This window comes from Protomyctophum bolini (assembly GCF_963924005.1).
Source record: "Protomyctophum bolini genome assembly, chromosome: 4".
In the NCBI taxonomy this organism is placed as follows: domain Eukaryota; kingdom Metazoa; phylum Chordata; class Actinopteri; order Myctophiformes; family Myctophidae; genus Protomyctophum; species Protomyctophum bolini.
The window spans coordinates 26,300,548-26,313,516 of record NC_137865.1 but is presented as its reverse complement, the minus strand read 5'-3'; the positions used below and the strand labels follow the sequence as shown (position 1 = coordinate 26,313,516).

General features: G+C 42.3%; 1 protein-coding gene across 1 annotated transcript in view; it reads right to left on the bottom strand.

The window, feature by feature from the left end:
• The window catches only part of wwox (WW domain containing oxidoreductase), a 194,221-nt gene extending 182,174 nt beyond the window's left edge, over positions 1–12,047 (bottom strand). Inside the window, exons 1-4 of the mRNA XM_080761067.1 lie at positions 11,850–12,047; positions 8,260–8,324; positions 7,606–7,663; positions 4,961–5,130 (exon numbers count right to left, since the gene is read on the bottom strand). Coding sequence (XP_080617193.1) covers positions 4,961–5,130; positions 7,606–7,663; positions 8,260–8,324; positions 11,850–11,956 — 400 coding nt within the window. The 5' untranslated portion in view covers positions 11,957–12,047. The remainder of the gene's footprint in view (positions 1–4,960; positions 5,131–7,605; positions 7,664–8,259; positions 8,325–11,849) is intronic.
• Positions 12,048–12,969: the final 922 nt, after the last annotated feature.

Sequence of the window (12,969 nt, the reverse complement as noted above, 5' to 3'; positions counted from 1 at the left end):
CTCCTCACTGCATCTGCTTACTAGATCTCTCCATCCAGAGAGAGAGAGTGCACAGGCCTGACACCTAATCCACCCGAAACAACAGCGGGATCAAGGCAAACATGGGACGACTGGGTTAGTCTTTTCATGAATACGAATAACATTGGGAAGTCCTAAACCACTGCTGCGGGGACAGGAGTGTCTTAGAGATACTGATGGCGACGGGACATTACGAAGCACTCCGTCCCCCTATAATCCTCCTTGCTATTCCCCATGCCTGGCCTGCCTAACTCTTTCTCCGCTTCATATTCCGACACCGGCCTGGCCTCCACCCAAAACAAAAACACAGTGTGGATTTACACTATACCAAGGAAGAGGTGGAGGGGTTCAACACTGGCCTGGCCTCCACCCAAAACAAAAACACAGTGTGGATTTACACTATACCAAGGAAGAGGTGGAGGGTTCAACACTGGCCTGGCCTCCACCCAAAACAAAAACACAGTGTGGATTTACACTATACCAAGGAAGAGGTGGAGGGGTTCAACACTGGCCTGGCCTCCACCCAAAACAAAAACACAGTGTGGATTTACACTATACCAAGGAAGAGGTGGAGGGGTTCAACACTGGCCTGGCCTCCACCCAAAACAAAAACACAGTGTGGATTTACACTATACCAAGGAAGAGGTGGAGGGTTCAACACTGGCCTGGCCTCCACCCAAAACAAAAACACAGTGTGGATTTACACTATACCAAGGAAGAGGTGGAGGGTTCAACACTGGCCTGGCCTCCACCCAAAACAAAAACACAGTGTGGATTTACACTATACCAAGGAAGAGGTGGAGGGGTTCAACACTGTACTGTATTTACACTATACCAAGGAAGAGGTGGAGGGGTTCAACACTGGATTTACACTATACCAAGGAAGAGGTGGAGGGGTTCAACACAGTGTGGATTTACACTATACCAAGGAAGAGGTGGAGGGGTTCAACACTGTGTGGATTTACACTATACCAAGGAAGAGGTGGAGGGGTTCAACACAGTGTGGATTTACACTATACCAAGGAAGAGGTGGAGGGGTTCAACACTGTGTGGATTTACACTATACCAAGGAAGAGGTGGAGGGGTTCAACACTGCGGGTCGATCTCTGTCGATTCCAATGCATGGTTGCTGAGAGAAAGGGTTGAAGATATATATTTTTTTTTAATGAAATTCTGAACATACCATAGGCCTATTTATGTACGGGACATGAAACTGAATTAAAATAAGAACATTCCACTGAACAATAGTCGGATATTAGACGTCCGTCTAAAACCAGGCTATAACTGGTCTAAAGGTGAAAGTTCTTTAGCAGTCTAGGCTATTTAAACGTATAAGACTGAAGAAATGTTCTTAAAGTTGTCTGAGCCAATGCAGCCGTTAACTTGTCACCACTCGATGTTTTTGATGACGACACATCCCAGACACATCGTTCTGTTTTAAACACAAGCCGATGTTAGAAAGACCATGTCTCAACATTATTTTTCCCGCTTGCGTGCATCAGAAATATTGATGGATTACTTGAATAGCATGAGGGATATATTAAAGGTGTGTCTCTCACACACACACACACACACACACACACACAGTTTTTCTTATCCATTTGTAACTCAGAGTGTACAGTGTACAAATATAACCAAATGGACCAGGTACACTCTCAGAGTAAACTGTTCATTTATTTTGTATAGTGTGTGTATATATATATATGTGCCAGCATGCGTGTCGCACTGCTAGAGACACAGAGGGTCAGCATGTTAGCCCTGACCACTACTCAGCACACGTTACGCTGACAAAATGGCACCCGAGAACCGTGGAGACCGCGGCGAGTCCCCTGACAGCTCAACGTATACACGTAGCAGCAGCAGGCGGGTCCCACCAGAGCAGTCACAGCACCGCAAATATAGCTGTGTGTGTGTGTGTGTGTGTGTGTGCTAACAAAGCACAATATAAATATAGCTTTGCCTCAACAAAAAAAAAATATATATATATATTATCTTTAGAGAAGAAGTTCTGCTGAATGCAACATTTTTTTATTCCACCGACTAATGTGGAAAAAAAGATAATCATGCAAAAACAAAAAGGCTAATAATAATAGATCCTGAGATTCTAAATGTAGCCGTTTTCTCGTTGCATACCTGTGTGTGTGTGTATGTATGTATATATATATATGTGTGTGTGTGTGTGTGTGTGTGTGTGTGTGTGTGTGTGTGTGTGTGTGTGTGTGTGTGTGTGTGTGTGTGTGTTATATACTGTATATAATAATTATTCTTTTGAGGGGCGATAGCCCCTCCTATGTCCAGCTTTTGGTGCGTGTATTCTGTGTAACCAAAATGTTGTCCTAACACGAACATTAAATGCCATGGACAATGAATGGACAATTTTGAGTGTTTGTGTAAACGCAAACATTGCGTAAACACAAACATTGATGACGAAGGTGAGGACGCAACTTCTGATTGGCCGGAACGAGATGATGTACGATGATAAGAGTGCCCCTACCTTCACACGGGTGTGATTTTTATTTTATTCTTTTAAGGGAAAGGCAAAAGTGCACTGGGGTCTGACACCATGAAAATGTCCCCTTTAAAGGACATGTGTGCCATGGACCCTTGGCCAGTAAATAAGCTGAGAGTTAGTTCAATGGAGGGGAATTAGGAGCAGGGCAGGAGTGGGTAATGGGGATGGATGGCAGGCCTGGGCCAGGGTCAAAGCTACTCAGAGATCAATGCAGAGGTACAGGTGTACAGCCACCAGTCTATAGGACTGAGAACACATTTAGACAGACAGACAGACAGACAGACAGAGAGAGAGAGCAATGGGGAGACAGACAGACAGACAGACAGAGGGGGGGGGGGCAATTAAAAAATGAAAGGGAGAGAGAGAAGAAAGTGGAGTGGAGAGAAAGAGTGAACACAAGCGGTGATCGTTCATTCACATTATAACAATTAAAAACACTCTCCAGGTCGGTAGTGGTATTTAATTTACAAAAGGAGAGCGTGGAGAGGAAGACTAATGTGTCGAACACGGCACAGTGATCACATGGGCGAGACAAGCCACAGTCCTGTCTCGCCTTCCAGCACTATTCCAACGAAGCATCAAGCCTGGTCACAAACCCATACACTATTACATTTCATGCATAAATAAACTCACATTATGCATTTCACATTCACGTGCATTAAGAGCTAAATTAAGAGCCTGAAATGGAAATTTGCTTGTTAAATAATGGTCCTAGGATCTCTATTACTAATAATAATTTAAAAGAATGTTACACATTTCCAGTGGAAGAAACATTTATTTACAAGGCTAGGAAAATAGATTTGAAACTGGAACTGAAGCACTGTTGATGTCATTAAAATTCTAAGTGTGTCAAACCAATTGGCATAAGCACATTTCACCGGTAGACCACTGCAAAGGCAAAGGAGCGCACTAGTAATGACATTTACTATTGGCATACTGTTAATTATGGTAACTGCATATTTAACTTCCACTGCTATTGGAAATAGAAGTGATTTTTTTATCATGTTAAATATTTAATTGGCACAAACATATAATACACATTTCTGTGTTCTAAACCATGTTTCCATAATTATGCTGATCATTTGAGGATATATCATTTCAAAATATACCATAGAACAAATTTTAATTGATTGAATTTATCAAGATTTCAATCCATAGTAAAAAAGTAAAAAATAAAATAAAAGATTATATTGCGATTATAAATCCTTCTTGTAATGATCCACATAGAACTCCTCTGCCCTCTTGTGGTCAAAACCAAATGCTGCTTTTCCCTACCCTCTATAAAACTGTAATTCATCTTTTTTTAACAAAAGACTATAGCAGTTTAGAAGATTCACTTAAAATGCTTTACTATATGTAATGAGACTGGATTCAGTGTTTTTAAATGCTCATGAATTTGCAGCCAGTTCAAGTTGCAACATGGTTCTACTAAAACATGAATATTTTTGTAAATGACCACATTGAACATTTTACACATACACTAATTGTAATTATTTTGAAACAACAAAGGGGTTGTCCAAAGAACAGGTACAACGTGTTGTTCAGAAGCTACCACATGTTCTTTCTGACTAAAGTAAACACGGGGAGCGTTCATTAATCATCTGTGTGTGCGTGTGCAGCATTCATTAATCACATGGTGCGCTTCATCAAACGCAATCTGACTGACGAGCAATTCCTCCGTCTTTGTTTCGTGAAAAATACAAATGGAGAGAACAAACAACTGCTAAAAGGTAACTTATTATAGAGTCATCCAGGTCAGCGAGGTATTTAAGAAGTTCACACAACGCCCTCAATCTTCAAACGGGGTCCCCAGGCGCTTGTGAATGTGAATGCTGTGGTGGCGTTGTGAGATATACCGTCCACACAGCCGTTACATTGTCCTCACAGTGCTCGGGACAAAGGATTTGAATATAAAGACAATTAGTGATTTTATGTTTGTTTGATTCCCCTCAACGCTGTCGTTATTCCGTCCCCGAACAAAGCGGCTAGTCTGAATGAATGGCCTCTGCTTGTGCTAATTCACCCTAAATAAAAGAGGAAATACATTTGTTTCCAAACCATTATATACTGAGCCATGCATTTGCTGGGCAGAAATGGACACCATTCATTACAGTTAACAATGACATCCAATTCAGCCCAGCTAATGAACTTCAATACGATCATGTTCGGTATTAGTGAGTGATTTGTTGAGCCTAAGTGTATCATTTTAGAGGCTAATGTTGATGAATGCCTGGTTTTAGAGGGATAATATGGGGACTCTGCTTGCAGGGGACAATAACAAGGCACTTGTCAGGCGCCCCAAAAAGTGTAGCGTAATACCACATCACCACCTAGTGGCTCTACTATGAAAACACATTTTCCTGCACCTAAAATATTTGCTATATAAAAAACAATGACTAAAATGAGACAGTGGGACACTTGAAAACTCACCAATCCCAGAGTTTGCCCCGGTAATGAGGACCACCTTGTCAGAGAGGTCGCAACCTTGAAGGATCTCTAAGGCCGAAGTGTTTCCATCGTAACGCTTTGGCTTCAGCACAACATCCTCCACTGTGAATGCCTGACGGGGGTCAAAGTAGGTGGTCCGCTTGTTGATGTGACTGAGAATAACAGAAGAGGAAACACATCAACAAACTTCAACAAAAAATGTGCATTAGCGCTGGAGTCAGGTATCGCCATCGTGAACAATTACATCAGCCGAGTAAGTAATGAAAAAGATGTTACACATTTAAAGATTCTGCATCATTTCTTTTTAAACATTATGGGCCAAATGTACTGTTTACACCCATATTTTGGGTGTAAAGGAGTTTTCCAAACTTCCCACGTTAGAAGTCTAGAATAAGGAAGTCTAATGGCATGCATACAGCAAGCTTTGGTCCCATGTAAGTCTGCATCTGAGCAGACTTGAGAAAGAGTGGCCCGCCGCAAAATTTGTGGGAAGTTTGTTATATTCCTTTACACACAAAATATGGGACCCTATGTTTTTAAACTGAATCATAATGTTGTTTGCTGGTATTAGTGTGTTGCTGTGGGCCCAGAGCCACTGGTGGCTATGGCTATTCTCTATGGGGAGAGAAGCTAGCTGAGGGGATATTTCAGCACCCTGGACAGCGACTGCAGCTAGGTAAGGTGGCTGAGGGAATCAACAGGGCACAAGCTTAATCAGTGTGAACTGGGAATTGTTACACTTTACAGCTGTGTTAAGGTGCTGGGTACTACTGTATGGCTATACATTTGTATACAGGTTACTGTAGCCTACAACATGAAAATGGTCAAATCTTTCACTTGATTGTGCGATTAAACTACTATCCAACTTATGTCAGCCGATGTATGCTGGTGCAATGTTTTAGTTATTAATGGAATGATTTTGTCATTTATTCTATGATGTGGACAATTTTGTCTCAGGTGACACTATGTGGTGGCCGTTACCGTACTGTATGTGGTTACCTTTTTAGCCACTAACCAGGCAGATTAAGAGAAGGGATAGTTTAGGAACCCTATTTTCATCAGTGCCTTCAAATAGCCAATCTACAAGCTCACAATGTGTTGATGATTGACTAGTTGAACAATTTTATTTGATGTTTTTCTAAATAGTAAAAATAAGAAGTTTAGGGATAAGGGTTAAGGCACTGACAAAAATATGGCCCACGGTATCAGTCTTCTCTGTGGAAGAAATGTTGAGGTTAAAGACTTCACACTTCCTCCCCGTTCACCATTAAAGACAATCGATGGAGATGATCGACGAGCCAACACTCTGCCTCTTGTGTGATTGCAACAAACGATCTCACAGTCCAATATGCCACAGGGAGGAGGCCGGGGAGGTGGAGGGAATTTGAACGCTGACATCTGAACAACCACTGAGGTCACATTCATACCAGAGAGCTTTGCTGCGATTAAAACGAATTCTGCTGCGCATTTTCAAAAAGTGCACTTCGTTTGGCAGGTGTGAAGGCTCATTCGAATCGTAATGCGTATCAAAGAACCGCATTATACTCCGAGCAAAAACGGGGGTTTCACTTCGCTTCCAATCACACTTGATTACAATTCGGTGCAGGTGTGAATGCAATCCGCAGTAAATAAAGGAAATTAAGCAAACAATGTTGCGGGTGAGGAGCTGAACACAGTTGGAGACGGAGAAAGCATATTTTACGCAGCGCAAAGATGTCCTGTTACCGTGGATAGACGTGGTCGAATGAGGAGACTGAAGCCCTGATCGAAATGAGGACGAGTACATTAATCAATTGCTTAAGAAAACACATAAACACTGCAGTGCAGTGTAATAGTACGGTATTATAGCCTACATAATATTCTGTCTGTCTGTGCGTGCCGTAAACATGGAGTGCTGTCACTGTGTGGGGACTAGTGGGGACTGGAACTTTCATCTCAATAAACGTGTAAACATTTTGTGCTGCTGTCTGTTATATCAGTGCGCTCAGCGCGGTGCCTGCATGCCCAAAAGAACAGTGTGTGGCTGCGTGCGTATAGTGAGAGCGAGAGAGAGGGGGGGGGGGGTCCAGTCCCAGACGGCACGACACATGCACGTTATGAGTATAATTTTATCACCATAGATTTCATTTCACTGTGTTGTAGGCTGTGTTTTAGGCTAGGTTTATGAATGGAACACATTGACAAAGGTCCCCCCTGCTGCGTTTCCAATTGCTACGGATGTAAAGGCAAACCGCAGCAAATTAAATATGCAAGAATCCCAAAATCTCCGCCCATACTCATGAGTCTACCGAAGTATTAGGTGAGAATGTGACCTGAGTCAGCTTGGCATGCAGAGAGAACACAGAGTAGTGACTGCTTAAAAGGACCTCCTGATTGAATTGTGGGCGTGAGTTAGCTGGCAGCAAATGAGAATGAAGGGAGTTGACGTGGAGAGAGACAGCTGATTTAAAGGAGCAGAATGAATTATAAAATACCTTCTGACTTCCATGTCTCAATGAACTATCGCTGCACTGGTTCGCTGGATATGTGAACTCTAGACTCTGACTTTAGATGTGACTCTAGCAGCCCGATCTTGTACCGAAGTGGTTAAAACTCACTATTTGAGGATTTAGCAAACTGAAACTTACTCAACATAGAGGATCTGCCCTTTGTCATCGGTTTCTTGCTCCCATCCATATGGTAAATCTATGGGAATAGAAATACATTGTTTTAAAACTGTAAATGGCATCAATGCCCCTTTGTCAGTATGAATTAGTACAATGCATCCACTGAATGGACACACAGTCACACAGTATATAAGACTTGGATGCTCAACCATGTCAGAGTATATTGAAGAAAACGTGACATACCAACAGACGCTGAAACATAAACTGAGAGTCATACACATAATTTATAATACAATACCATACACATAATATATAATACACATACTTTATAATACAATACAATTTATAATACAAGAAATAGCAATACTTCTATGACTTCTAGGACAATCTAAATTCCTCATTGGCAAATGGGCCAGACATAAACCTGAGTGTGGTGTTTATAAACAGATTTCTGATATAGTTCGATGTTTTCTTTTTCAATTAATTTCAATGAATTCTCTCATTTCTGCTCGTTTTTAAGGATTGCGACAAAAACAAATATCTTTCATCTATTCAAGACTTCCCGGGATGAGTAATTCATCAGGGGAGACATCAAATGTCTCTTTTGGGTCTCCAACTAAAAGGTGTGGGAACCATTGATGTAGTGCATGGTGACAACCAGAAAAAGAACCAAACCTCCAGCACAGCGTTTCTTCTTCCCGGTCTTGGGGTGCTCCCACTGTGTCTTCATCTCATCATGGCTGTACGTAGACAGAGGAAATAGTGGTGAGGAAAGGTCAGATTACAATTGTCACTAAACTATGCCAGATGTTTGGGTCCAACTCCAATGCTGAAAAGTGTAATATAAAACAATTACTGTCAACAAGGAACTGCCAAAGATAATGAAAACTAACACATTTGACAAGTAAGACATATGCACCTAATTAGACACAATAAATTCTAACACTAATAAATAATATACTAATAAATAGTGATTTTCATGGACAGGATCTCGAGGCAAAATCGTGGCAGACGTGCCACAATATCGCTGGGTGAGCTAAGGGTTGCTTCACTGCATTTTGCAGATGATGTGGTCATGATGGCACCATCGGTACAAGACCTTCAGCTCTCACTGGACCGGTTCGCAGTAGAGTGTACGGCGGCAGGGATAAATGGTAAATGGTGCATTTATATAGCACCTTTATCCAAGGTGTTGTGCATTACATTCACTCGTTCACACACACACATTCATACAACGACGGCAGCGGAAACCAAGCAAGGCACCAACCAGCACATCAGGAGCAATTAGGGGTTCAGTGTCTTGCTCAAGGACACTTTGACACTAACTCTGGGGGAGCCCGTGTTTGAACTGGCAAACTTGCGGTTGCCATCCGGCCCAATCTCGGGGTCTTGTTCACGAGTGAGGGAAGGACGGAGAAGGAGATCAGCCAGAGAATCGGAGCGGCAGGGGTGGCCGAAATGAGTTTTCTCAGACGGGTGGCTGGCATCTCCCTTAGAGATAGGGTGAGAAGTTCAGTCACGCAAGAGAGACTCGGAGTAGAGACGCTGCTTCTTTGCTTGGAAAGGAGCCAGCTTAGGTGGTTCGGGCATCTGTTTAGGATGCCTTTCGAGCATCTCCCTAGGGAGGTCCTCGATGCACGTCCCACTGGGAGGAGACCCCGGGGCAGACCAAGGATCAGATGGAGGGATCATATCTCTAAACTGGCCTGGGAGCGCCTCGGGATCCCCCAGGAGGAATTTACTAATGTTGCTCTGGAGAAGGAAGTCTGGAGCACCCTGGTGGAGGCTGGAGCTGTTGTCCCCGCGACCCGACTATGGGATAAGCGGTTGAAGATGAATGGATGGAAGGAAATACTAATGCTAATTCGTTACCCGTAATCCATTCAGATAATGTATTCCTTTTTAAGAAGCTTGTATCTAAATCTTGATTGTTCAATGAATTGAAAAAAGTTATTTCTAGAATAATCATTAACAAAATAATTGATAGTTGCAGCCCTAATGTGAACACCACTTACACTTACAATAGTGGTGCTTGTCACACTATTGCACAACTGTATCTCTGAGATGTACTGTAGGTGGATGAGCTCTTATCCTTGTGCAATAGGCTGAGGATGGCAGTGTCAGATAATTACATAACTTAGTTGTCAGGGTAGTTGTTTATGCACTCATTTAAAGAGTGAACAAAACCGGGGAGCTTGCACTGCCTGGAGGGGACCCATGGGTTCCTCCAGGCAGCTGCTGCAGCAGCACTGGTGAATTCTGATTGTCTAAATTCTAACAGTGTGTCTGGCCAAAAAAATATAAGATAAATAAAGAAAATGGGACCATCTAATTATATAAAGGGGTTAATGCAGTGCTTCTCAACGTCTTTAACAGACCCCCAGTTTAGTATGCATTAGACCACAGACTGTGAGTGTACAGAACTGTGAGGGTACCTGCCCCTGTGGGTCCCTCTCTGCATGTTCAGAACCAATGTGTTAATTAAATAGATATCTACTATAAATCAGGTGAGGCATCAGCATGATAAAACAAAGCTGAGCTCAAATCAACTTTGAACTCTTCAAGGTGTCTAGCAATCAGATGTACACATGGATGTACCAAGACACACATCCCCCACATCTGCTTACATCTATCTTCTATCTATGAATGCACCATGTCTCTGTACGTCTGTCTTTACGTACGTGTGTATGCCTGTAATCCACGTTTTTAAGATCTATGGGTACAACGTTTTATCTTTCGTTTGACATCCTCTGCACCATAGGGAACGAATTAGAATGTGACTCTGTAAAACGTAGCCCTAGAATAGCTGTGGGAAACTGTAGGCTACATAGTACATACTTTCATGTAGCTAGTGTGATGTGTGTAGAGCGCAGACTCATCGATGACATAACAGGCAGGTGTGACAAATGAGGACACAGTGATTACCTGCATTGGGTTCAGGTGGTATAGGTCGGACGCCACTATAAAAGAGACACTTAGGGCCTGGGCCATGGCACAGTGGTCCAGGCACCTTGGCTGCTAATCCAGTCTGGCAGTGTGCCGCGGGTTCGACTCCCAATCCCGACGGCCTTTAAGTTTACTGCATGTCTTCCCCCCATTTCCTGTCAGCCTACTGTCTGTCCCTCATAAAATATACAAAATAAAGGCGAAAGCCAAAAAGAAAGAAAAAAGAGACACTTAGTTTGCACGGGATCGGGGGACGGGAGGGGGCCGTTTGCAAGCTATAGTCTTGCCGGCGGCAAAGACAGTTAGTGAGGGGGAGCTAGCTGTTTTAGTCAGCAGGAGGGGAGACCTGTATAGTTAGTTAGGTGGGACTTTATAGAGTACACGTTCACCTTGCTCTGCCGACCTACTACAATGCGAGTTGCTGGCTGCTCTCGCTCGCACAGACTCGGACTGAACGCTGTCACTGTCCGCATTGCCATGTCGTCCAGCATGCATCTCCCCAGGGAGTTGGGCGGCATCACACACTAAGACTACATTTTACTAGTTGGGATTAATACACTGTATTGAATACGTATTTTGTATCATTCTCTTAATTCTATAACATTTGAGCATTATATTATTATTTGTAACCTTTGAGCATTATAATTAACAAAGATCACTCATGTACATTAATGTACATTGTTGTCTCTGTGGTGCTTCCAGGTTCTGATATTTATTCCTACTGTTTTTAGAACAATATAACCCACATTTATTACACTATCATAGGACGGGACCCTTTTCTGTATTTGGGACATTCCAAATTCAGAAAAAAGGTAGCTCTAGCTATGGGCCAGATCTACATAAAAGGTAAACAAAGGGTCCCGAAAGGGGCTAATGTTATATACCCTGGCTACAGCACAGCCTCCATAGATATAGTGGCGGCAAAGTTGTAGTGCTGCTGCATGCGTGTGTACTATTATTAGCTAGTGTACTATAGTACTATACTAGCTCTGGTCTGGCATTAGAGCTATGGGCCAGAAAATTAGTAGTATACGAAAACGTGCCAGCTTAAAGTAAAACATCTCCACTTTTCCACGAGTTTCACACGGACCACATTTCCTCCAGTGAGGACAATACACTGAACATAGTGCCTTAATTGTGGTTGGTGTGGCGTAATTAATGACACCTGTGCTTCCATGCTTCCATGTAAAACTCAAGACAATCTCAGGCTATATTACACAACCGCCCTAGGCTATTACTAAGTTTTTAACTAAGTAGATCCTTATTATTGTGTTAATGTCACTGTTATGCTGCTTAATTTGAGCCCAGGCTTTGCTTACTTTGCATAATAGACCCATCCGTCTTTCGTAGACCTCTCTTCCCATCCAGGAGGCAGTTCATCTTCGCTATCAGTGTCGTCCATACCGGCGTATTTTAAAGCTGCCATAATTTGTATTTGTCACAATAACAACGGTGGCACAAAAGCACAATTGAGTCTTAACGTTAGGGTGAAGAGAGAGGGTATGCAACTGTCAAAAATCCACATTACACTAATCTCGGCACTTCCGCAATAACACGATGACGTCTGCCGAAATGCTTTTAGGGAAATGGAGGCAAAGCAAAGCCAGCGCTCCACACATTGCAATGGATATGGAAGCATGGAAGACGCGCGCGTGTGTGTGTGTGTGTGGTGTGTGTGTGTGTGTGTGTGTGTGTGTGTGTGTGTGTGTGTGTGTGTGTGTGTGTGTGTGTGTGTGCGTGTGTGTGCGTGCGTGTGTGATATTTATTAACAGTTTGCAGAATTACAGTAAGCCTACAACTCAATAGAAAAAACGTGACTGCATGCGAGTGGCCTGTGGACGACACCATTACACTTGTTTACAGTAGGGCCCACCATTTTCAATTAATCAAAACATTTAGTACGAATATACACAACTATAGTCAAAACAGGAAATCCTCATAGAGGAGGTAAAAAGTATTGTTTTACTTGTATTTACCTTTTGCTTTTATGGCATCCTTACCCTTTGATACCAGTTTAGTGCATGATTACTAATTGATTAATCTATTATTACTATTATTATTATTATTATTATTATTATTATTAGTAGTAGTAGTAGTAGTAGTAGTAGTAGTAGTAGTAGTAGTAGTAGTAGTAGTAGTAGTAGTAGTAGCCTAGTAGTAGTAGTAGTAGTAGTAGTAGTAGTAGTATAGTAGCCTCGGAAAACCAGACAGAAAGCGCATGTGGGTTTCAAAGTTGACAACTTTAGCAGGCCTATAGTTGTTTGGATGATGTACGTTGTTGTCGACGGATTGCAATTTAAGTAAATGGTAAATAAGTAAATAGTAAATAAAACAACAAGAGTTGTACACTAAATGTTGTTATTACGTAGCCTAAAATTTTGACTCTCGTAGATGTACGTATTTGATCGATTCTGACATTTTCAATCCTCTCGTAGGTGG